This window comes from Spodoptera frugiperda, chromosome 31, assembly GCF_023101765.2.
Source record: "Spodoptera frugiperda isolate SF20-4 chromosome 31, AGI-APGP_CSIRO_Sfru_2.0, whole genome shotgun sequence".
In the NCBI taxonomy this organism is placed as follows: Eukaryota; Metazoa; Arthropoda; class Insecta; order Lepidoptera; family Noctuidae; genus Spodoptera; species Spodoptera frugiperda.
This window is the reverse complement of record NC_064242.1, coordinates 956397-981677: the sequence shown is the minus strand read 5'-3', so window position 1 is coordinate 981677 and position 25281 is coordinate 956397. Positions and strand designations below refer to the sequence as shown.

At 35.6% G+C, this 25281-nt stretch overlaps 2 protein-coding genes and 1 long non-coding RNA gene across 3 annotated transcripts; 1 reads left to right on the top strand and 2 right to left on the bottom strand.

Annotated features, from left to right (window-relative positions):
• Positions 1-113: 113 nt before the first annotated feature.
• LOC118272225 (uncharacterized) lies at positions 114-4404 on the bottom strand. The gene is made up of 2 exons (XR_004783337.2): positions 2217-4404; positions 114-427 (listed from the first exon to the last, which is right to left on the bottom strand). It is a non-coding gene; the product is annotated as an uncharacterized LOC118272225 (long non-coding RNA).
• Positions 4405-8289: 3885 nt separating this feature from the next.
• LOC118276380 (ras-related protein Rab-39B) lies at positions 8290-12709 on the bottom strand. Its single transcript, XM_035594676.2, has 3 exons — positions 12486-12709; positions 12060-12411; positions 8290-11549 (listed from the first exon to the last, which is right to left on the bottom strand). The coding sequence occupies exons 1-3, from the start codon at positions 12591-12593 to the stop codon at positions 11341-11343; spliced, it is 669 nt and encodes a 222-aa protein (XP_035450569.1). The 5' UTR covers positions 12594-12709; the 3' UTR covers positions 8290-11340.
• Positions 12710-13012: 303 nt separating this feature from the next.
• On the top strand, positions 13013-15584 carry LOC118276376 (THAP domain-containing protein 1). The gene is made up of 5 exons (XM_035594671.2): positions 13013-13283; positions 13428-13526; positions 13985-14099; positions 14419-14611; positions 14922-15584. Exons 2-5 carry the CDS (start codon positions 13448-13450, stop codon positions 15525-15527), a joined length of 993 nt encoding a protein of 330 aa, XP_035450564.2. The 5' UTR covers positions 13013-13283; positions 13428-13447; the 3' UTR covers positions 15528-15584.
• Positions 15585-25281: the final 9697 nt, after the last annotated feature.

The window sequence follows — 25281 nt, the reverse complement described above, 5'->3', positions numbered from 1 at the left end:
TATCTGGCTATCGGTCTTTTAGTCAGCGTTTTTGGTAAACTGCTTTAACAAACGACAAAATATTAAATATACGTAGACATTATATTATATTGTAAGGAGAATGAAACCACCTCTACAACTTACTAAATAGTTTTAATATTACTAACACAAATACAATGCTTGATATTACCAATTTCTGGCTACAAAGGATAACAATAAAGAGATACGATTCAAAAGCGATATCATGCACCGGTCGCGGTGCGGTCTGGAGCGGAAGTGACGCTTGTCTTATCCTGTCAATTGAATTTGACAGTTCGACAAACGTCAAACCGACGACGTTCCCTTACACGGCCTCTCCTGACACACTGGCGTCCTCGACAGGCGTTGTTGCACCAACTTCTTCACCGTCGAAGACTGGAGTGCTCAGCACCTCTGTCATCGGAAGGATCTGCACGAATAAAAACACATCCCAAGCTATATTAAGTGGCAAGCAAGTGTTGAAAAGAAATATTAAGATTTCCAGTCCTGTTGAAAAGAAATATTAAGATTTCCAGTCCTGTTGAAAGAAATATTAAGATTTCCAGTCCTGTTGAAAAGAAATATTAAGATTTCCAGTCCTGTTTAAAAGAAACATTAAGATTTCCAGTCCTGTTGAAAAGAAATATTAAGATTTCCAGTCCTGTTGAGAGAATAAATGATGTATTGCAATAATAATTAGTCATATACAAAGCAACATAAGGTCTAGGTTGCAAGCAAGGCTAGACATAACGCACAACGTCAAATTATTCAACAAGGCATAATACACAAGGTCAAGTTATTCAACAAGACAACACACAAGGTCCAGTTATTCAACAAGGCATAATACACAAGGTCAAGTTATTCAACAAGACATAACACAAGGTCAAGTTATTCAACAAGTAACACACAATGTCAAGTTATTCAACAAGGCATAACACACAAAGTCAAGTTATTTAACAAGACATAATACACAAGGTCAAGTTATTCAACAAGACATAACACACAAAGTCAAGTTATTTAACAAGACATAATACACAAGGTCGAGATATACAACAAGACATAACACATAAGGTCTAGACATCCAACTAGACATAATACACAAGGTCGAGATATACAACAAGACATAACACATAAGGTCTAGACATCCAACTAGACATAATACACAAGGGCTAGTTATCCAACTAGACATAACACACAAGGGCTAGTTATCCAACTAGACATAACACACAAGGGCTAGTTATTCAACTAGACATAATACATAAGGGCTAGTTATCCAACTAGACATAACACACAAGGGCTAGTTATCCAACTAGACATAACACACAAGGGCTAGTTATCCAACTAGACATAACACACAAGGGCTAGTTATCCAACTAGACATAACACATAAGGGCTAGTTATCCAACTAGACATAATACATAAGGGCTAGTTATCCAACTAGACATAACACACAAGGGCTAGTTATCCAACTAGACATAATACATAAGGGCTAGTTATCCAACTAGACATAACACACAAGGGCTAGTTATCCAACTAGACATAACACACAAGGGCTAGTTATCCAACTAGACATAACACATAAGGGCTAGTTATCCAACTAGACATAACACACAAGGGCTAGTTATCCAACTAGACATAACACACAAGGGCTAGTTATCCAACTAGACATCTGACCTATTTTTATGATATCTTTGATTGCTTATGAGCCTTTTTTTTTCTTTATTATTGATTTAATTTATTTTAATTGTATAATTCTTTATTATTTAATTTGAATTTTTAATTTGATTATTTGTAATGTTGATTTTAAATTTGTATATCTTGTTTTTTTTTTTATTTTATTATTATTTTAATTTGATTATTATAATAACTATTGATTGTAATGTTATATAGTTATGCATGTAATTTGTAGAATTATGATTTTATGTCTCGATACTGTATCAAAACTGGGGAGGAGTAAGACAACCCCAACACAAGTGTTATTAACCACTTTCAGGGGCTCTTTTGAGCACTTGAGACATAATACACAATGTCTAGACTTCAAGCAAGGTTAAACATGGCACACAATGTCTAGTTATCCAACTAGACATAATACATAAAGTCTAGTAATTCAACAAAACGAGACACAACACAAGGTCTAGGTTTTAAGCAAGACTAGACATAACACAAGGCCTAGTTATTCAACAAAACTAGCTATGGTTAGCCATTCAGCAAGTACTCACATGCAAAGAAAGCAGCACACCCATAAGGAGTCCATTCGCCATTCCAGGGCACTATGAACTGCAACACAGCAAAGTTACCTTTCCATAAGCCCCAGCAACAAGTTTCAACTCATTTCGGTCATTCTTCAAGATTCTTGTGACCCTATAAGGTCCGTGCATTCCAGGATCTGGTTATGACAATAGCAAGGTCTTCCTTTTGGAAAACATGAGGTGCTCAGCATACTGTGTCACACTCCAATGCCAATCAAAAAGTTGAGTGGAGACGGTTGAGTAGTTTCCTGATTGATGACATTTTGCAAATGCCACAGCTCTTCAGACCACTTATTCTTCCTGTTATAGGTCTCAACCCTTAACATATTGAAAAGAGTACAAACACCGCTCCACTTGACCATTGGCATGATACATCTCAAGAGTTATGTAGTGAATGGAGCATCCTAAATCATTACCCCATTTTACAAAGTTTGCTGATTCTAACATGCAACCACAATCAGCATCTATAAGATGCAGAGTGCAATACAAGGAGATAGCATTTATAAATGCTTTCTGTAGCTCATAAGAATACTGTGTGTACAGTAGGTAAATAAGACAGCAATTACAAAAAGCATCAACCAGAACAAGAACATGCTCATAGCTATTATTCCAGTAGAGGACCCAGGACATCGGTATGAAGCAACTTAATTTAGGTATGAAAGCAACTTCTGGCTTTCGCCATGAAGTAATGGGTTGTAATGGTGCTTAAAGAATCCACTTACTAGCCATGCAAGCTAAACAATATGCCATATACTTTTTCACAAAAGCATGAAGACATGGTTCCTAAACCAAAAGTGATTTGGGATCAATCCAATAGTTTTATATGCACCGATGTGACAATTTTAATTATGAAAGATTTTAAGTACCGTAACCATAACTACTAGCATCAGTATGTGCCTTCGTATTTAAATCAGTTTCAAAGATAGCGATAATAGGTTCATCTTTAGGAAAAACATTTAAGTGTAGGATTTTGAGCAGGTCTGTATTAAGTAATGTAATTTTACAGCCTCTTTAGAGTGAACAGTCTCGATTTACGCGACCTTATTACTCCCGACTGGTTTTACAAAAGTAGAAAAATAATTAACTAACTCACACGGTTTCAGATTTTTATTTGTAGCAGCAGCTTTTAAGTTAGGTTCATTGACCCCACGCATAACGATCGCGCTAATTAGTTCGTCACTTAACAATTTGTAATCGTAATAATGATCGTCTTACGTACTCAGCATACGTAACAAAACTATCAGAATTGGTACTCATGACCTCGTGTAACATGTTCGCTACGTCAATCTCGCACACAATGATTTAAAATCTCGTTTGAAGTTACTCCAGGACCGATCCGTAGTAAGTAACCCACTCGTCTAACCAAGATTTCGCGTCGCCTTTAAGACAGTGACCGATACGTGACAAACATTCAGCATCATTCCACTTATTAAGAATTTGAGCTCGGTCTACCTCATCAAACCAAGCATCAACGTTGTGTATATTCGGGTCGAATTTGAGACGTAAAAATCACGTGTTCCGCCATATTATAAAGAATGAATTGCCTCAACGACTTTTTCTGTCGAATCACAATTTGATGGTGGTACTTCGATATTAGACGATGTACCTAACGAAGATCTGTCCTCTAACGCGTTTAGCCTCATAATAATTGTTTGAAAGGAGTTACGTAGCACTGAATTACTCCGAGTTCGCGGGCTGCGCGCGAGACGGTTACGGTGCCGACGCCGTTTTGAGTGTCGACTCCTCGAACACGAATCTCCACGGGATCCGTGAGATCCACTGCGTGAACGATCACGTTTGCCCATTGTTACACGCAATTACACAGTAATCCGCCACTAGTTACGCCACGAATCAAGAAGCCAGAAATTAATAATTAAAGACTGCACGTGGATATGCAATAGGTAGGAATCCCACTTCTGATGTAAGGAGAATGAAACCACCTCTACAACTTACTAAATAGTTTTAATATTACTAACACAAATACAATGCTTGATATTACCAATTTCTGGCTACAAAGGATAACAATAAAGAGATACGATTCAAAAGCGATATCATGCACCGGTCGCGGTGCGGTCTGGAGCGGAAGTGACGCTTGTCTTATCCTGTCAATTGAATTTGACAGTTCGACAAACGTCAAACCGACGACGTTCCCTTACAATATAATCTGCAATTACACTGTATTCTTTAACCTTTTGAACGCCACGGACGTTTATAGACGTCTAACGAAATCGTGCCAAACACGCCACCGACGTCTATAGACGTCAAGAAAACGACATTTTTTAAATACAAAATAAATATACTAAATTAAGTTTTCTGTGTTTCTTTTTCCTATTATTTCAAACTACTTTAGTGAAATATTGTAAATTGACACAAAGATATATTCATTATTTGAATTCACAAGAAAAAACAATCGTCAAATATTGCTAATCGAAATCCGTAAAATTATGTATTTCCCCACGCCACAGACGTCAAGACACGTCAGCTAGTGATGGGTAGGTAAGGTAACTTATATTCCAAATTTATGAAATATTTTATTGAAAGTAGCTTACTATTACTTTGACAATTACTTTTTACTGACAAATATTCGTATCTGAATATTCCTAATGTATAATATTTAAAAAATGTGGAAAAGAACTTATAATTGATATCCTTAAATCGATAGTTTACTGTCCACTCTCGCGCATCCCTATGTAAGAGCTCATAGACAGTTACCTGTACGCCACAGACGGGAATGGACGTCAAGCGGTGACGTCATTAGCGCTACGGGAGTCTGCTAGTGCTTTACTACATTGTCTTTCCATATATTTATTTAAAACACTCTAAAATTATATTTTTAAACATTACTTATAAAAATAAAAAACAAAATAACATTTAAAAATATAAAAATAGGAGCCGACCAGTAGCGGGAGCATGGTCCAAGCTACCGGTGGTTAGGGCTCCAAAGACAGAAACCTCCTCACAATACGTGCCGTTTTGAGGAGTACTGCCTTCTGCATCAGGCCCTTGATCCATCCGCCCAACCCCAGCCTCCTAAGGTGGTTGTCGAGGCTGTTGGGTATTAAACCGTTGGCCGACACGACTATCGGCACAACGATAGCCGAATCCACATTCCACATGTCGACAACCTCGTGAGCCAAGTCAAGATATTTTATTTGTTTATCTTTTTCAGCTTTCACGAGGTTCTCGTCATGAGGGATGGTGATATCGATTATCATCGTGCGGCGCGCTTGTCGGTCTATCACCACTATATCAGGTTTATTGGCTACAATAGTCCTGTCAGTGATGATAGATCGATCCCAGTACAACGTGATATGGCCGTTTTCGAGAACTGGATCGGGCGCATACTTGTTTACTACATTTATTATTATGATCGGTGGTAATATTAAAATTTGAACAGCAAAAGGACTTGGATGACATAAGTTTGCCAAGTTTCGAAGAATCCGACTAATAATTATATGTAAAATGATTAAATTGTTTTAAATAATAAAATATTATTATTTTTTATGTACCACAATATCACATGATCACATCCCTACTCGCATGCGAGAAAGTTGTCAAAAGTCGTGCCAGCCACGCCAGAGACGTGTCTTCACGTCGGCGGATGACGTCACGAACCAGATTAGTGATGTACCTTATTATATTATTGATTTATTCGTTTGTAGTTCTAATGTTTGCTTTTAGGTTGCTTAGAACTTAGTAACTGCTGTTTAATGATAGTATGATACCAAATAGGGTCAAGTTAAATAAAAGACCAATGCAACGAATAATATTTATTTAAAAAATATAGAACGAAAAGCACGGATTCATTGGTTATCGATAACTTTTCGTTAAGATGTTGGAATCACTATTTTTTTTGTAGGTTTTTGTACTGAATTTGTGGCTTGGCGTAGAAGGGGCGCCGATGTGTTTACGCTCTGGCGTTCAAAAGGTTAAAGAATAGTCACCTAGATCCTAAAAGAATTACAGCTACTATAAACACTATACTTACCGATCTTTACTACCAACAGTTAATCAGGATATTGTTCGCATTAAAAAAACAGCTTTATGAATTTATCATGTAGAAATCAACCTTGATGTAACTTTGGCGAATACTTACATATTTACTGAACAACTGAATGTAGGGACTGGACCTTGATAATGAATTTATAAATTCAATGCATAAGTAGGTAGGAACTTACTTATGTTTGTGCTTTGCTCAAAAGAAACGTGTGATAGTAATCTCTCTTGATCCTGACAGTTTCGTATCGTGAGTCGAAGAAGACTTTCGAGTAACGATTCTCAAATTAAGGGCTTATTTTGAACGATTTTTTTTTGTAGGTTGTCGCTTGTAAGGGATTGATCTTTTGGGTAGGTAGATACTTACTTTTGAAAATGCTCCTGCCGCTAAGTGGCAAATAAATATGGTAGTAGGATTAGGATACGACAGCGAAGTAGGATACCTAAATTTTGTCCTCTACTGGCTAAAAGATTAAGGGAGTGGACTACTGTGGACTAAACTGATACCGGGCAGCAGCGTTCGGTGATATTTTAAACTGCGATCTCAAATCCACCTGGAAACCTTCAAGAAAAGAGCGCATCCCTTTTAAAAAGCCGGCAACGCAACTGTGACTCCTCTGATATTGTAGGTGACCATGCACGGCGCTGATCGACTGATCGCTTACCATTAGGTGACCCGTCAGCTCGTTTGCTTCCTATTCTATGAAAAAAAAAAATTTTTGGAGCTTAAAGCAAAACCTCGTATCGTGTCTTAAGTGTGCGAGGTCTACTTACCCACATCATACATGCTCAGCTTCACCGTTTCAATAAAACAGCTGAAAAATGCACGAATTACCATTCATTCTTAATTACTACTCCGTTGTATAACACACGTAACAGTTAATGCTAAATCCTAGTTTAAATCATGCAATATGATATTTCTACTACGTAATGTTCGTTACGCTGTGTTAACAAGGAGAGTGGACAGACGAATTAAATTACCTACGCTACGGTTTTACGATACAATTAACGCATGTTTTTTCACTTCTATTAGGGATTGCTTACTTAGCTTTGACAGCAAATAGTTTATATTTTAAATTATTCAGCTTATCAGTTTTGACTATCTACTTACATGTATCGTGCGCACGGAACTATTTGGCCGCTCCTTCGTTAGGTGGGGACAGGCGTTGCAATCAGTAGAGTAGACAAAAGGCCCGGTTTGCCTAGGTACTGTTTGTAACGCATATGATAATCTAGATATCTATAAAAATAATTGTTTAATTATGGAAAAGAAAAATGAACGGCAAATTAACTTTTGGAAGAAGTTTAAGGCGAGCGGCCGACTAGTCCTGCCCAGACTATAGTCAGGTATCTAGTTGAAGAGTGGTATAAAAATGTAGTGAAATCATTTCAATAGCATTAATGTTCTTTATTAACCACTAATTTCATTGATCTAGTGGTCGATAGGTACATACGTCGCGCCAACTGACACGGCAGGTCTTAGGCTCAATTCCCGAGTTGGTCAAAGGACTATTTAAATTTTTCCACCATTTGCTCTAGGCGTAGCAACTGGATTCGGCTGAATAGCACTTCAGATGAAGAGGATAAGACATGCGAGGATGTCATTTTAGGGTGATTAGGTCACCCATCCGCCAACTAACCTTAGCATACGAAGCTGACCCTGAGCGCCATGGTCACAGTCACATGTCACGTGGCTGCTAAACTAATAAATATGTAGACACAAACCTAAATCTACAACTGTTTACTATTAAAATAAACCCGGTTAAACTATCAAGCGCAGACAGTATTTGTTTACTTACCTACTCTATGCATTTATTGTTCAAATCAGTTTACATGTAAATGATACGATAAGCTGGTGCATGCCGCGTGCAGCCACTAGGCGACTGTCATTATCAAACTATGAATTGTAACCGTGTGCCTGATATCTTTAGTTTATGTCCTAATTAAGTTACTTCATAGAAATTAGGTCATTTACTTGACCCAATGTATCGCGACCTCACCGAAGTAGCGCGCAATAACTCCGCAATAAACCAAATAAAACGATACGTAATTAACAAAAACTTTACTTCATATAAAGCATTATTATAACAGCGTATTATAAGCTACTCCAATAAAACAAACTGTTACCATAAGATTAAAAAATAACATTTTTAAATCATTCGTCCAAAAGTACAATTTCGTTACGACAATACTAAAAATATTGTCAATCGCCTACATTATGTATTTTTTTTTTAATCTTGTTATCTTTTAGTCTTATGCGATGACCTTAAAATTATTCAAATTACATAAATCGTGTTCTAAACGTATTACAACATGTAGGTTTCCCTCAAACCGTATTACGCATACCAGTGCCAAATTCAGAAAAAAAAAACATAAGTATAATTTTACTAAAAGTTTACTAATTGAACAGTAAAAAAAATATTGCATTGCTAAGAAAAGCGCTGGGAAGTGTTTGTGCCGCGCAAAACGGTTCATTTTAATATTACAGGTTTCCAGATATCCGGTATCCTTTTACATATTCCATCATTCCAATAAATCTAGGCGTACAAACTCTAACATTAACATTATCATAATTTATAATTCAGAACTTACTTTATAACCATCACGTTCAATTGGAAAGATTAGTACATTGGTAAATGTGAGCTAATGTTTCAACATTATAGGTAATACCTACATCTTACGGGCTAGACTAGAGTCTAGGTTTTACATCACATTTCAATGCATTTGTATGCCTTCTAAGATGAATAATGTGTTACAATTGTCCGTACTAATGGACGGCACATTTATTTAGATTTGCAAGTTTTTGCCAACATTTATTTATTCTTATTTCAATGAACATAAGTGTTAAACTTGCGTGACAAGGTTTTGGGGCCTAATATTACGACTTGCTATAATGTGGTTATTACATTTATGTAGAAAAAAGTATTCTACATGCTAATTTCATTATCTCCAATTAAACTAGTCCCTTTGCCTCTACACAGTGTAACTTTAGCAAAAAAACATGTAACCAACGACAATGGTCGATTCTTAAATTACAAATGTTAACTAACGATTACATAATATGGTGTTGCAGGTACAATATTCTTTAACTTATAGTTAGTAGAGGTTAATGAAACGATTAACATTATTCTATACAGTTTGAAAGAAACAAAATCGTAGGGATCATTTTCGAATTCTTTGGTTCAATAATCAATTTACACGCGTAATGTATAAAGCGGTCCAGATGCCACGGCGTCAACTGGTACATTATGTAAGCCATTTACAAGGCAAATAGTATTAGTGGTAGGCAGTAAAGGTGTTATGAGATCAAGATAATCTTCTGTTGTACCATCCTTTCTATTAGAGCCGACGTTTAAGTTCCCAGGGTTGATATATCGATATCGGAAATTGCTTTTATTGTATGCATAAATGGAAAACTAGGGTTTTATAATAATGTAAATGACATGTTTTTTCATGCGACTATGACTATTTGTCTTTATACCAGAAAAGGATAGGAAGTATAAACATTTTCAAAGGAAGGCAAGAAAATAAGATATAGGGGAACGATTGTTGATACACCAAATTGAATCCCTTGTGTGCAGATGACTCATTTCTCATACATTGTCCACCAATGGACATTGACAACTATCGATTTCCGCGGTCTATTTTGCTAATACAATCAATCAGGTTCCTAAAATGCTTGAATAGATTACCTCTGCTACGTTCAAGGTAATTTTAAACAAGTATGTAAATAGCAAAGCAATACATATTACCAACCCTGGCATTGAACAAATTTGTGGCATTTGGATCTTAAATATACTTTATGGGCATATATTTTTTTTTACAATATTTACATAGACTAAACAATTCATCAGTTATAAGTTCATTTTAAAGTGTAAATAAATGGATTTCTCAACATAATATAAATATAGATAGGTATTTTTGAAAGACATTGTATTGCCAAGTACCCAAAACGAGTCTAGATTTTTTATTACATTTTCAAACTAGGTTATAAAACTTTCTGTCTAGTGCTTGCAAATACTCTCACTTTTGTTGTGATCTGAATATTTATAGCTTTGTGAAGTGAATCAAAATAAATTAAATTCCTCGACGGTTACAAACAAAACCTGTTTACATGCATAATTAAAATGCAAATGATACATTTTGTAGTACAAATGTTAAATTTATTTTGTTATCTTTTGAGCAAAGTGTTGTAGTAGTACACACATGATATTGTATTATTTTAATGTATGACAGTTCACCAAATGTTCCTTATACACATATATAGGAATAGGAATTTTTAAAATGTTGTTTATGGTATACTACAAGTTTGTAATGTAGAAGATTAAATAATTATATTGAATATGTGGTGTAAACTGTTATAATAATTCTAGGTAGTATTGTTATATATAGTAAAATAGTATTGCAGTTAGATAATAAATATGATGTAATCTATGTATCTATAGAAAATACACCAAAACTTTAGTTATGTACTGCTACTTTTGTGTATTTATTGTTTACGAATATACCTACAAATATGTATAATTTATATTGAATAGACATAGTAGCAAAATTAACCAGCCTGGATTAAAACGGCATAAAAAATAAAATTTGAAAGCAGTTTTCTGATCTGTACTTAATTTTTTATGACTTCTAATAGTACTCTAGTTTTTTTATAATAGTGTTAGTATTTTGTTTAAAGATGCCATAATTTTATCTCAGTTAGTAACATTACAATTAACTATACCACATTTTAAAAAGTAGTTACTTCAAGATTAAATAGAACCTATGAATGATGGCCTTTCTTAAAAAGAAAACTATAATGAACAAAAAAAAAATGTTATAACACATTTCAAATTCAATTATGGAATACCAAAGTCTATGGTATAGGAAAATATTTATATTTTCCATATAAAAACTCTTTTGAAATAGAACTCAGCTAAGACCATCAATAAATGAAATTGAATATGTATAACTTAAGGTTTCAAAATATAAATTAAACCAAAATGTTTATACAGCAGTCGCCACACCATATCTACACAATATATATAAAATTATGCTTACTCATTGTATATTTACTAAACTATTGTGAGTCAAATATATACACTTTCGTCTTTTCCTAGCAACATGTGGACTGTACCGTTTCAGCTTCAAGAAGGTTGAAGTCCATGCCGTTGGGACGGTTGAAACCAGTCTTGATTCCATCCCATCCGTCCTCTACTTTGTATTCTCCGGTTTGAATGCGGTTGTATACTTCTTGAGCGACTAGAACAAATGCTTCTTCTACGTTCAGACCTGTTTTAGCTGATGTTTCTACATGATGTAGACCTAAAACAAAAGAAAGAAATTAATTTATTACATTCAAACATGAAGGTCAATGGTTTTGTTTCAATCCAACTAATTAGTGAATACTTCACTTGAATTGTTTGCTATAAAATGTAATATTACTTGAAAATGTACTAAAAACACAATGTTAAATCAATTATGTTTCCTTTATCACAATGCACTGGAATTTACATTAATGAACCACTTCCTGGCACAGGCAGACTGTTGACCTTTCTTATCCAATAAAAAAAGTACAAAGAACTTTGTAGTAAATAAAAATAGACTATTGTATTGTATGTGAAAGAAAGAACTCGTAGAGTAAATAGATAATGAAAATAGAATACAATAGATTACTTATTCAATTATGTAAGTATCCACTAACACCTGTTAGTAAAATAATATTTTGAGATAAAAATAGCAAAACATAGCTAAATTGACCTACATTGAAACAGTGATAGATAACACACTGGCATGAAAATAAAATGCATATTGTGAAATAGTTGAACAACTCACCATTCTCTTCTGCAAACATACGAGCTTCCTCACAAGTGACTTCCCGTCTCGCACCGTTTTTGTTATCTGTGCCCACCAGGTCCACCTTACAGCCCACCAGTGCAAACACTGGCCGGTGAGGCTCTATGTGTCTCTTCGCCTCCATCATCCACAGAGGTATATGCTCAAAACTAGATCTATTACACACATCATACACTAGTAACGCACCAACCGAGTTCCTATAGTACGACTTTGTTATAGATCTAAACCTCTCTTGACCAGCCGTGTCCCATAACTGCAGCTTAATTCTCGTCCCATCTTGCACTTCTATGATCCTTGCGAAGAAATCCACACCGACCGTAGGGTCAGATAGCTAAAATTTAACGCGCAATTTACAACACAAATCGTATAAATAACATCAAAACAAAGGCAACTGTATGTACTTACCTCAGCGAATTTCCCATCTGTAAAATATTTCAACAAAGAACTTTTTCCAACTGTGCTGTCTCCAATAAGAATAAGCCTAAATTGATAATCGAATATTGGATCAACCATTTTTTAGATGCACTTGCAATAACATCAATTGATAGCAACAAAGGTCTTCCCAAAAATTACGTATTTTAGAAAAAGTGACAAGACAAACAAGAAACATCAGTCAAGTCATAATATCATATCACTAAGCGACTGGTCTACATTTTCTAGCTCTTGTCTATGGTAGAAAAATAGTTTGATTTGTTTATTAAGTAATTATGAATGAAATGCAACAAATTGTATCCTTTTATATATCTTATCACATTTTAAAAGGAAAGCAAAAAAATTGTTGAGTAATCAAGATCAGAGAAAACCGTAAATTATGTAACTATTTGTTGACAGGCGCATGACTATTTATTTCCGTAATTTAAAAATCGTTCGAATTTGAATGAATTTAGGACTGATACGCTGATACGAGATAATGAACGAAACAATTTCATTGTTTATGTCATTCAATCATTCATTGCCACAATTTTTCAATGAAAGCGTAGGTATTTAAAAACCACAAAAACTTACAAATAACGCGATTACAAGTTACAAATGATATAAGATTGTGTTATTCAAAGTAAACACTTTTGTTGTTTTCGTTGTTATAGTATAAGTTGTATCAGCAAAATGTTAACATAGTGTAAATAAAAGAGCGATTAACCTATTTTGTTAAGGTTTTTCGCTGCCGGCCATTCCAACCTCTAGTGTAAAGGGCCAAGTAATAAAGTAAGTGTGTAATTATCTATTGTGATCTGCTTGTGTGTTGATTGTAAACTCCTATCTTCCATGATTCTCGTGAAAAAAAAGTTTACTATTTACATATTTTGTTTTTTTAAACGAATTGCAATTAAGACGATTGTATTTTTTCAGCTAAACTTGTTTTAAAAACGATGAATACAACACAGACTTATAAAATGAAGGAGAATACAACGGAGCACGGCGATAATAAAGCCAAATCTACGCCTATCGGTGGGTATAATATAAATAAACAACTAAATTTAAAGTATATAGAGTAAAGGTAATATTTATCAGTGTAATTTGTAATATGCGTTTCTGTCTGTGTCATTGAATGGCAATTTGAATACTTTCTAACTTTGAAATATAATGTCAAAAGTAATTCATAGCATCTATAGATTATTTGAAAAATGTACATCATCAATCATCATTATCAACAGCCCTTGACAGTCCACAGTCCTGGAATAGTGGTTTCATTTACATGGCTATTAAATAGGAGACCCGTCTTTCCTAGAAATCATCATAGCAATAAAAGACATGGCCTGCATCTAGCAGGTCATTTGTCACCATTGTTGGTAAACATCTGACCATTGAAGAGGCCTAAGTTCAGCTGTGGATAACGAGTAGTTGATATGATTATGTACTGAAGTATCAGGATGTAAAATGAAATATTTCTTTGACCTGTCTCCCAGCTATGGTGGCACCAGAACTGAAACAGAATGCGGATGCTGACACAGAAATAACTAAAGCCTGTGCTGTGTTGGGATGTGAAGACTTCAAGAATTTGGATGCTGAGTCTTTCTTTAGGTAAATAATATTATGCTTGAAAGGCTTACCTTTAATTTTATGGTAATTGTGTAGTTGTGATAAGCAAATTTTTCTATCTTTTCGTAAAATAATTGATGTAATGAGACATAATACATTGTAACCTCCTTTGCTGAAAAAACTTAATGATATAAGACTTACTTAACAGTACTTTTCACTAGTTGCTAGTTCAAATCCACTTGAAGAGTAACCAATTACCAAATGTGTAAGCTCTTTTTGCATGCAGCTGCTATTACACAATCATGGGTACAATAAAATAAAATCTACAATGCAGCATTTAGTAATTTCTGTCTTTCTGTAGGTTTCCAGAAGACGCAAACCTGAGACAGATTTGGACGGACCTGACAGGTCGCAACAACTGGACTCCAACGGACTACTCGTATATTTGTATGCAACACTTCTCCATCGACTGCTTCAAGTGTGATGAGAATGACCAGATGGTGCTAGTTGATAAAGCTGTTCCATCTCTTAAGTTACCTAGACATGTTTTAGAGGTGGGTTTTCAAGTAGTTTAATATTTTTGTACCTATTAAGTCATTAGATCTGTTGAATATTCCATTATTTGTCGAAGTAAACAACTTATCCAATAGTTTTGTACTATTATGTCAAAAACTATTTAAACTAAACTATCTTCAAGAAATAGAAGAAGGAACAGTCTTCTTCAGAATATAAATAAGTTTTTATTAGGTATGTCTTCTCAGTTTGTAATTCAATATTTTTGACCAACTTCTACAGAGGAGATTATGAATTTGACCTGTGTATATGTATCTGATATTTTGATTCTAATCATAGTTTTTATATCAGGTTGAATACATAGATGAGGAAACCCTGGACAATGAAGAAGACGATTACATGTCTACTGATGAGGATGAAGAGAAACAAAACAATACTTCCTTAGACCTGAACATACCTCAGAAAGAACTAGATAGCATTGAGCTGCTCAAACTATTCTCTGAAGTCCAAAGGCTGCAAAGACAGGCAGTGGGGCTAAAGGACAAACTTAAATACAACATGAAGGTACATAACAGACAGAACAGGTTCCTGAAGAGAATAAAGGAAATTATTGAGATGAAGAAGAAGGTGTTGAACCAGAAACGCAAGAAAAAGTGCAGGATCCTCCTGTCCTTACAAGATAAAATTAAGGAGGACACAACAGGACTGGTGCTTGCCATGCCCATGCGACAGACAGAAGACTTGAAAAACTTCGCCCTAAGCATCTACAAATACTCCCCACAAGCCTACATTTACATTAGGAACACGTTACGAACGATGTTGCCAAGTACTGAGATTCTAGATGCATGGATCACCGCGGGTTACCAGCCTAAAAATGTTATTTCCAATAGCAACCTGATAAAAGTGGTTGCTGAACAAACAGAGACACAACTTTCATGTAAAGTTATGATAGGATAATAAGTGTAAATCACGGAAATATTGTTTTTTAAATAAACTAGGAATTTTACCAATTTATATCCTTGTTTTTATTTTGAAGCCTAGTACATATTATCTCTTTAACACATTATACCTTTACGCCACTGAAAAGACTACCAAATTAAGCTACAGTACTCCCAAATTAATAATGCGCATGCAGATCTTCGCTAATTGTCGTATTCCCGGAAACACCTGAATCATTGAATCGTAAGAGCCCTAAACAATGCACTTGCATTTTGCACCTTGTTCGAAAGAAATAGGAGTCAACAACAGCAACAGGTGACCACCTGTCAGTCAAAGACCTTTGAGTCGTCTTTATATTGGTGGAGACAACACGTGTTTTCTCTATATGGAATTATATAGAGCTGCTGTTACACACCCTTCCCAGTTTTGTTTTCAAACACATTACCACAGAATAATAAGTAAAACATTACTATCATCCGATGCTCGGGTAAACCGACCGTTACCGAACAGTGACGAAAATTTCTATGCGCATTATTACCTACCACTTATTACTTTTGGTGTATTGTACCTTATTTATGTGACTGATTTTATCGCTTGGGTTCTTTCACAATTTTAAAGATTTGATTAGAACAACCTGATTTATTTATTATTTCGAACTTCGAAGCACATTTATAGTATGTGTGCATTTAAAAAAAAATCTTGAGATCCAATAGCTTGGCCCCGGCGTAACTCCTTGGGGAAACCTATAAAAATACCCTCATATGGATGATATTTGATTTCGTAGTGTACCTCGCATTAATAAAACTACAACTTATTTTTGTTTTCGCTGTTCTTGTTTGTGTTTAATAGTGTTGTGTAGGACATACAAGAGGCAGTACATTTGTCCCGTACATGACGTCAAAATGTAAGAGCGGCTCGGCACTATAAAATGTACCACTTCAAATTTTATGTCGCGGTAGCGGTAGACGTCCTCGTCTGTCATCGTAAGAGTAAGAGGGACAGGGGAAGCTAGCCTCATGCTACACATTCAAAAATGTACCGATAGTCGAAAGGAAAGAACAAGACCGCGACAAGTGATAAAATTATTTTAGAGGCAGCAAAGTCGCCAAAATATTATTTTTAAATTGTAATCTTTAACTTTTTTTATATTTTTATAATTTTTCTATATTTTTCAAAATAATACATATTTTGGTTTATTATTTTATTTTCCTCCAAAAACCCCTTTTTATCAGTTCAGTGTACTGTTCTTACTTTACGATGTAATACATTAATATGTCATGCCCTCAAAATCAAACAGACTATTACAATGACAAACTAACACAGTAATATCAAACATTTCAAACGTACTAGTTCCTTCAAATGTGTTGCCGGGCTTCAATACGGCTCGCCTCATTTGAAGTGGGACATTGTACCGGCTCAGTACAAAAAAGAGGCTACTCTTACAAACTCTTTTTTAAATTGTGTCCTACCCAACACTAGTGTTTAAAAGTTTACTGAATGACATCTATACAAAACTGCTCATTCCACTACAAACGAGTCGTGCATAGTGCCTGCTCGGACCAGGCAAGCGAGTGTAGTGGAACCTTACTTGGTTCGCCTACTACACGCTAGGTGGAGCTGCAGTCAAATGCTTATTAGAAAGGGAAGGCGAAGTTGAGCCAAACAAACGCGGTGTTCCGAGTCAGTGGCGAGATTCCCTCCGCGCGGACGGCGGTGCGGCGTGGTATCGTGGCCCGCGATCTTACGTCGCGCGTCAAACCAAAATAAATATCCCATCTGTTCAAATATTGTGCAAGTTTTTTATTGTTTCCCAAAAACGTACGCAAAAGGATGTGTGTGTCTGTGTTTTACGTTGCGCCATATGTTACTACGTGAGAGGCCCTAAGTTTCGTATTATTTTTGTGTTCGCAAAGTGCTCGAGTGGTTTTTGTTTCGTATTGTGAATGGATTTATAAACCCGATTATGAGGAAGGACGCTTCATAAGGTATGTTTTTCTTAAAAAAACTTCATTCTATTTTTGTTAATAACGTTGCTTACTATTGGTGGGTTGTATCCCTGTGTAGTTTAGTTAAAACACTGTGAATTAGAAGTATAAATTGTCTAGAATCCGAGCGTAGCGAGTCGCCAGTAACTGGACTTTCGCAATATTTATTCCTTATGCGTGTTTCCATGCCTTAAGCGTAAGAGGCAGCGCCATAAGAGTAGCGGTGGTACGCGTTGGACATACGTGTAATATTTTTAATGTACACTATTATGTTGCTATAAGCAATTATAAATATAATAAAATGTTAATGTCATATTCAAATCATGTGTCTAATAAATTTCTCCTTGCTCTTTATGGCCCACAGGTAATTTTCTACTTGTTACGCCAATTGAAAGTATCCGTTGCCGATTTCTTTTGTGTACAATTAATTGCACAGTATTGTTGTATGAGTATACCTTTTGTTGCATTAGGTAACTAATACTATTTTGCGCGCAACTGGTTTTGAAGTGGAGAGCATATCTTCACGCTACTCGTATCCGGGTGGATAGCACGGATGATTCTAGTCTTTCTTAGTTCCTCACAGTCTTATATTCAGTTCCTACGCAATAGTTTTCAAGCAGAGAATTGTTGTTGTAAAGAATAATGCTTCAAGAATGTACGATCCACATTTACATGTAATATTGTTAGCAGAATTGCCTTGAACTAGGATAAGTCTGAGACGTTTCAGCACTTAGTGAAATATTCAATTATTGCTTTCAGTTCGTTACATATTTAAGTGGTTCGTGTTTCTCCCTCGTGTTAATCTGAAATAGGAATTGGTTCGTCTCATTCTATAACTGTTTTATCTTCATCTTCCGTTTCGGATGTTCCCATATCTCTACTTTTCGTCTATTCTGGTCGTAAGCGTTCATCCTAAATAACTATTACGGTCAGCCCACTATGGGGGCTATGGGGAATTCTTAATTTCGGAAACAGTTGGTTTTGTCGGTGAAACATTCTAAATTAATTGTTTTCCGTGAAAATTGTGAAATTATGTGGGCGTCTATGTCGGCATTTCCGTTTTCTGGGAAATAATTCCTTGTGCGTGACTATCCGGACGGGTATACCTTACTTAGAGAGGGTATTGTGAAAAAAGTAAACAGTACGTACCTACTTCAACATATTAAAACATACCACTGGTGTTAAAAAAAGGAACGACCTTAATCAGTCTTCGAAATTTCAAAATTAGAAACCACTGCTCCTTTTATTCTTGTTGAAGCAGTTACTTCCCTATTCTTTTACACTTGTATTCCTACTATAATAATCTTCCTATTATCCAAGTACCTACAATCTGATATCAACATGGTTGACAGGACTCTAATTTAACCAGAGGCACCTTTTAGGCCATGATCCATCTACGGCTAGGTTAACAGCACCATTACTCACGAAGTTTCGACAGTAGCCATATATTATTGCAAGCATCCATTGTAAGCACCCATTTCTCGATTTGGAGTGACCAACGACCATTCATTTCTGACCGAATGATTGAATGAAATTACCCAAAAGGTCACCGTGCCGAATATGGTAGAATGCAACTTGGTACTCGGGAGTTTTAACGTAAAATATTGTAGATACAAATGGCAATGGTAAAGTAAAATAAAATTTAAAAAATCGTGGTTAACTATAAGAATAGTTAGATGCCAGGTTTTAATCCCGGATAGGGCAGGCTATTTATATAGAGCTGTGAAAGTGAAATTGTGTCCCATTTTTTGGCAACTGCACACGATAGGATTGATCAAAAGTGCTCCTGTCTATCTCTTCGAGAATATTAAGGCGTTATTATTTTATTATTGTTATAAACTACGTAATCTATGTACAGAATGTTGGTATAGGTAATGGTAGGTATATAAACAGTAAATGCCTTCACTATCGCCCACTACTGCGTATCCGTTATCCTCAGATGAGTCACGCTTCGATTCTAGAATTATTATAAATACTAGGTACCTATGCTAATTCTAAAATAGCTTAGTTTTTTATTCGGATTCTAATTTACATTATAACGTGCTGAATTAATTAATCTTGAATATTAGTCGATCTTAGATAAGGTCAAAGTCGTAATTAATATATTTTTGTTTCATCTTTTTGTAATAGTTTCAGTCCTTACGTCAATGTCATGACTGAGCATGGGAGAATAGATAGGGGAAAACCACACGTTGTTGTTTTATTTTTGAAATCATCATGTCCTTCACACATTTCCAATTAACTACTACAGAGGCACAGGTAAGCCAAAATCTACAGTGGCGACCTCTACCTATAAGGAAATATAAATACAAATTCTCAGATGGTTTCCAGTTCTCAGGGACATGAATAAACTTTCTCAACGTCGAATTTAATGAGAACATTGTCTATTAAAAGTATTAAAACACTTTTATTATTTCTTTCCGGTATTTTTGTAATAAATCATTAGTTAGTCGAAAGTTACTATAAGGCTAGCTCTAGAAATGATTTCTATAGGTACGTAGGTACGTGTCTTCATTGAGTACTCAGTTTGCAGAACACGGAAATCTTAGCTTGTGGTCTCTATGGAATAATGGAATGGATTATTAAAACAATGGCAGAATCCTCCGAGATATATAAATATAAGAAAGGAATGAATGTAATCCCTTAAGAATATATTGTTACCTAATTAAAACAGACGTAGATATCAAATAAATAATAGTTATTGTACTTAGTTCCTACTACCACGAGATGGATTATGTTCCTGGAACATATTGCACTGAATTTTATCTATGCTATTGGGCACACGTTCCGCTGGCGCCACTGTAGATTTTGGCACACGGGAGTTGTGGATTGTGCACAGTCTATACAAACGATAAAGATAGTGAAAAACTAACTACAAATGTAAGTATATAAATGATTAACTACCGCCATTAAAACCTCAGGATTTTGAATACAGTCATCTCCTCGCAATGAGTGTTGGAAATCGTAAGTTTGCGCAATTTCGCCACACGATGCCATTAACCGGTTTACTGGCCACTTGTTACGCGCAATCGTAATTTGAGCGACTATTTCGGTTTGGACAAATCTGGAAACAATTGGGTTATTTGGACTGTTTTATTAATGGTTTCAATTATGAGGCGAAGGTAGGAAATGGGCGTGGCGAGATTACACAAGTACACACATTGTATTTTCAAAAAAGTGTGTTAGGGAAATTTTTTAGTTAGGAATCGTTGTTTTACGGGTCCTAGTTACAGCTAGACTTTGATTTTAATTTTGTCGTTTTCAATTATAGTCTTCTTCATAGAATCCATGAGATATTCAACGTAAATATTCAACCTATTACCCGAAGAACGGATGCGCAAAAATAGACATGACTAATGCTCAGAAATAATAAATCATTTGATGATTTTAATTACAGTTATTTGTTGAACAATATTAATACTTCAACGTCAATATTGCAATTTAGACGGCTAATGCCATTCACCTACTTGCACGGTTTTACATAAGTATACCGTACTTATATGTATGTAGGCACATACAACATCCGAATATTTATTTATTGCTTCCTTTTGGGGTCAGCAGGACATACGCATTTATTGACAGCTGTGAATGCGAAAAAACTTAGGTTTAAATGAATACGTAAACTAAGTCGCTGTATAGAAAATGATTTCTTAAAATAAACAGCTATAGGTCGAAATTCGGATACATGTAAGAATGAGAAAGGCATGGTGAGATTTTTATTTGAGAAAAATACGATGTTTATCCTTTTTGGTTTTTCCAGAAACATGATTGGAATGGTTCATTTACATTCTGCTTGTCTATTGTCCCTATGATAAGGTGGAATCTTATTGGACACAATACCGATTTCTTGCTGTTACCAACAATTTTTCAATAATACATTGCCTTACTCTAGAATAGAATTAAGATTTCTCCTCTATTTTAGGTTCAATTACTATATCGAAGGCAAAGGTATAAACATCAGATACCAATCACTGAACTAACATATAATTACATTTAATGTTTGCCCTAACTAACTAATTACCAGAATACATAAATTACATTCAGACGCTTATTTGCAACCAAAATAAATGCTCGTTACGAAATTAAAATGAGTTTCACAGTGTAGTTTAGGTAGTAGGCACATAGTACCCGTAGGTCAATCTAGATGGGCCGATAACACTCAGTTTGGACCGTGTTCTACTTAATTAGTTTAGGCTGTGGTCCGGGCAAGGAAATTAAGTAGTTTTGCTACTAGATTAACAATTTTAGGCATGTTATGTTTAATGAGGATTGGGTGTTTCGATTAAAATCTGTATACTTATTTACATAGTATTATAGTTGTTAATCTTGATTCGGTATGCTTATAACCAAACATCGGGCAGAATTCTAAACTCCGTGTTATTGCAGAGAATTTGTGAGTATACCTTTTTTGCCTGAGTGATCAAAATTCTCATGTGCACTCGGTCCTTTTAACCACTAGAGCAACCAATTGAATTTTTATATGCTATCGCCAATACACTTACAAAACTAAGTAGGTAAGGTAAAACGTGAAAAGTAAACCAATACATCGTTGATAATCTATTTATCAGCTAAATAACTGTGGGGTTTTCTCGCTTCGTTCAAGTAAAATTAAGATTTTGCGCCCTCCCTGAGGGATCGCACGAATGGCGGTCAAATCAAGTGAAGATGCGGTTTGGGGAAGAAGAGTGATTCTGATACTTACAGATTGCTGAGATGTGGGAGATAAGAATAATGTAGGTACTTTTATTCCCTGAAATGTTTTAGGGACGTACGATTCTGGTACAAGTAGGTTGGATAGAAAAGGTTAGAAGATATTCCAAAGCATTCCTACTTTTACGATTTTACCAACAATTTTTCTTGTATTATTAGAACTTAAAACGGGATATTTACCATGTTGAACTGACTGACAGGTCATTCGAGATCATGGCGCTAGCAACAGGGCCGAAATATCGGAAACTCACAGAAATTAATACCTAAACATAGCAAATATTCTGTTTTAAGTTCTAAAGATATTGGTAATGACCATGTCAGTATAAAAAAATATTTTTTTTCTTGTGATTTAGATTATCAATCCAACTTTTAGACTTGCCCTAACTAACTCAGTCAAGACGATCAAGTTCACGGGCTGGCAAACTGTAGAACAGTACCTGTTATTGTTGTATTATGTAAGCGGGTGCAAACCAGAATTACCATAAACATGTCTAGCACGGCTCAGTGGCTTCAGAAACAAACCGTGCACGTTGCCAGTTGCCAAGTGCGGGCTGTGAATGTACGGGATTTATATTATTGCTCATTGGCTGCTGTTGAGCGCTTTTGGAATAGTGCATGCGTAATTTTGGGTTATAATATTGAGCGTAGTAAACGCAGAACAACAAAGCGTTTTAATTGGCTTAACTTGTATGCATTCATTTTAGCGTTCTAACCAAACAGCAATTGATTAATTGTAGATTCTTAGACCTGTTGGTGGAGATGGTCATTTTAATACGAATGTATTTTTGGTGAATCATCATCATCGTCATCAGCCTGTTCTCGTCCACAGCTGGACATAGGCCTCTCCAATGGCACGCCACTGAGCTCGGTCTTCAGCTCTACGCATTTTGGTGGATGGGGATACAAAAATAAAAAAACAAAATAACATAACAACACCTAAACCGAGTCTAACCTTTCAGGGAATCTACTACACTTGAGGTAAACTAGCCAGCATTAAGCAGCTGACATTCATGCACTATAAACCAGGTTCCTCTACTAAGTGCACATTGCGACAGGTGGCACGGATTCAAAGAGAGCAGGAACATTTTTAGCGCTAAAATGGTCCGGCAAAGGAAGATCTTGCTGATTGCCTTGTTAATGGGTGAGTTCGTGACCCAGAGAGCTTTTAGTCAAGTGCTTTCTTGTATGGAGAAAAGTAAATGTTTTGTATTAACTAAGTAGGTGTTGATAGTCTACGTTTCACGGAAATATCCATTTATAGGTGTGAACGCAAATGTTTTAGGTTATTAAACTTTTATTTTATTGCCACCCAACATGTGGTCTAGTGAATTTTATTTTATTTTCACGTGGAATTTAGAAATGGACACAGATGGTAAAATGATGCCTATAACCTTTTCCAAGGTCTAGTCTATCTCTGGCAAATATTCATCAAAATCAGTTTACCACCACTTAAACTAGGTAGGTTCTGGGTACTTATTGTAATTTTCCCAGGCCAAAAGGCCAGGTTAAGGAGTGTTGATCTTGTTCCTAGGCCAAAGACAGTAACTAAATGATTCCTTTTAATACTCCTTATCATTTATTTATTACGTTTGTCAAAATGATTATTTTCCCCAGCAACGTTGTCACCACTAATTCGTGACATCGATATTATCCGGACCTCTTTTATCTCATCCCGGTTATATCGTTACATGTAATTAGTTTCCGAGCACATAATAACATGTTGTCTTTCCTTATTTGTTTGTTCTTTTGGGTAATAAGTGGTATAAGCTTACTGTATTGTTTGGTCAAGATGTTGTGACATCGATTGGGTGTGTTTCTGTTTTTCTTTTGAAGATGTTTTTCATTAAGTCTAGAAGTCTTTCACTGTTAATTTTAAAGTACTACCTAGTAACTAGTGACTACGACTAGGGTTACAAAGTAAACTAATACAAACTCGCATTAATTCCCTTGCGCTTTGTACAGTGCAGTGTTAGGAAAATAGGCGACGCAATCTTTAATTAAAAGTTTGCATGTCTCCCAATTAACGACAATTTGTTCCCAATTCCGTAAGGCTTAACTATCTGCCTAACAACTAGCGTCCTGATCATGATATTCTCCTTGTGGGAGCTGTGTACCAGTTTTAACTGGTATAAACCGGCGCTCACCGGCTCTCACCGACGCTGACCGGTAACGGGCGGTAATTAGTTTGGAAATCTGTGCACAGGCCCGTGCATCAGCCTGGTACCTTCGATCGTAGATAGCCTATCAATTAAGATATTAACTAGCTGGCATACTCGAGCTGGTAAACCAACACTGCTTGCCTACCCGATACGCTTGGCTAGTGCTAACTTGCAAAACGTTTGCATACATGGACTTATGAATATTAAAATTGCAGCTGTTATTTTGTGCTGATAGAAAAATACGCGTATCCATTTTATTTCTCACGTTCATTACATTAGCTTTATTAGGAGTGCAGTCTGCTGCGTAGATTAATTAATGTTAAAATGTTGCTCGGCCTAATGGTAAATGTCTGGTTGTGAGAAATTGCATAAACTAACGATGGGATGCGATTCGATTAATTTGTCTCGTAATTTACGAGTATGAACGTTTCGTCTGTGATTTTGGGTGATTGGACTAAATACTGGAAATTGCTACAGTGTCAAATGGTGCAGCTTGATTGACGTTTTCATTGTAAGTGAGCAATTACACTGCATGTTCAATTATTGCATGTATTTTCTTGGTACATAATTGGTTTGTATTTTACACTTATTCATCATGATTACCATCAGCTTGAAAATCTCTTCAGGTATGGCCTTCCTCTGAATAGGGGATTTATCACTATCCTCATACTTGGTAGATTAGTTTGGAGATTGCATTAGGTAGGTAGGTTACCTACCCAAAAGTTAGAGGAGGCTACTGCTCACCTGTGGCTGATTGCAGTTCTAGAAGATATCCGAATGCCCGAATACCAAGCACATACCTAGCTTATTAATATGATTTATAAGCCCATAATTTTTTTAATAAAGGGACCCCATGGTGTCGCATTGTATTAAACTAAGTACCGACCATATCATTATAGCCAAACATTAGCGATCTAG

Coding starts and splice junctions, on each gene's coding strand:
- LOC118276376 (XM_035594671.2), top strand. CDS start 13,448: ATGAATACAACACAGACTTATAAAATGAAGGAGAATACAACGGAGCAC. Junction 14,100..14,418: donor GATGCTGAGTCTTTCTTTAG/GTAAATAATATT, acceptor GTCTTTCTGTAG/GTTTCCAGAAGACGCAAACC. Junction 14,612..14,921: donor TACCTAGACATGTTTTAGAG/GTGGGTTTTCAA, acceptor TTTTTATATCAG/GTTGAATACATAGATGAGGA.
- LOC118276380 (XM_035594676.2), bottom strand. CDS start 12,593: ATGGTTGATCCAATATTCGATTATCAATTTAGGCTTATTCTTATTGGA. Junction 12,412..12,485: donor CAGATGGGAAATTCGCTGAG/GTAAGTACATAC, acceptor GTTAAATTTTAG/CTATCTGACCCTACGGTCGG. Junction 11,550..12,059: donor TATGTTTGCAGAAGAGAATG/GTGAGTTGTTCA, acceptor CTTTTGTTTTAG/GTCTACATCATGTAGAAACA.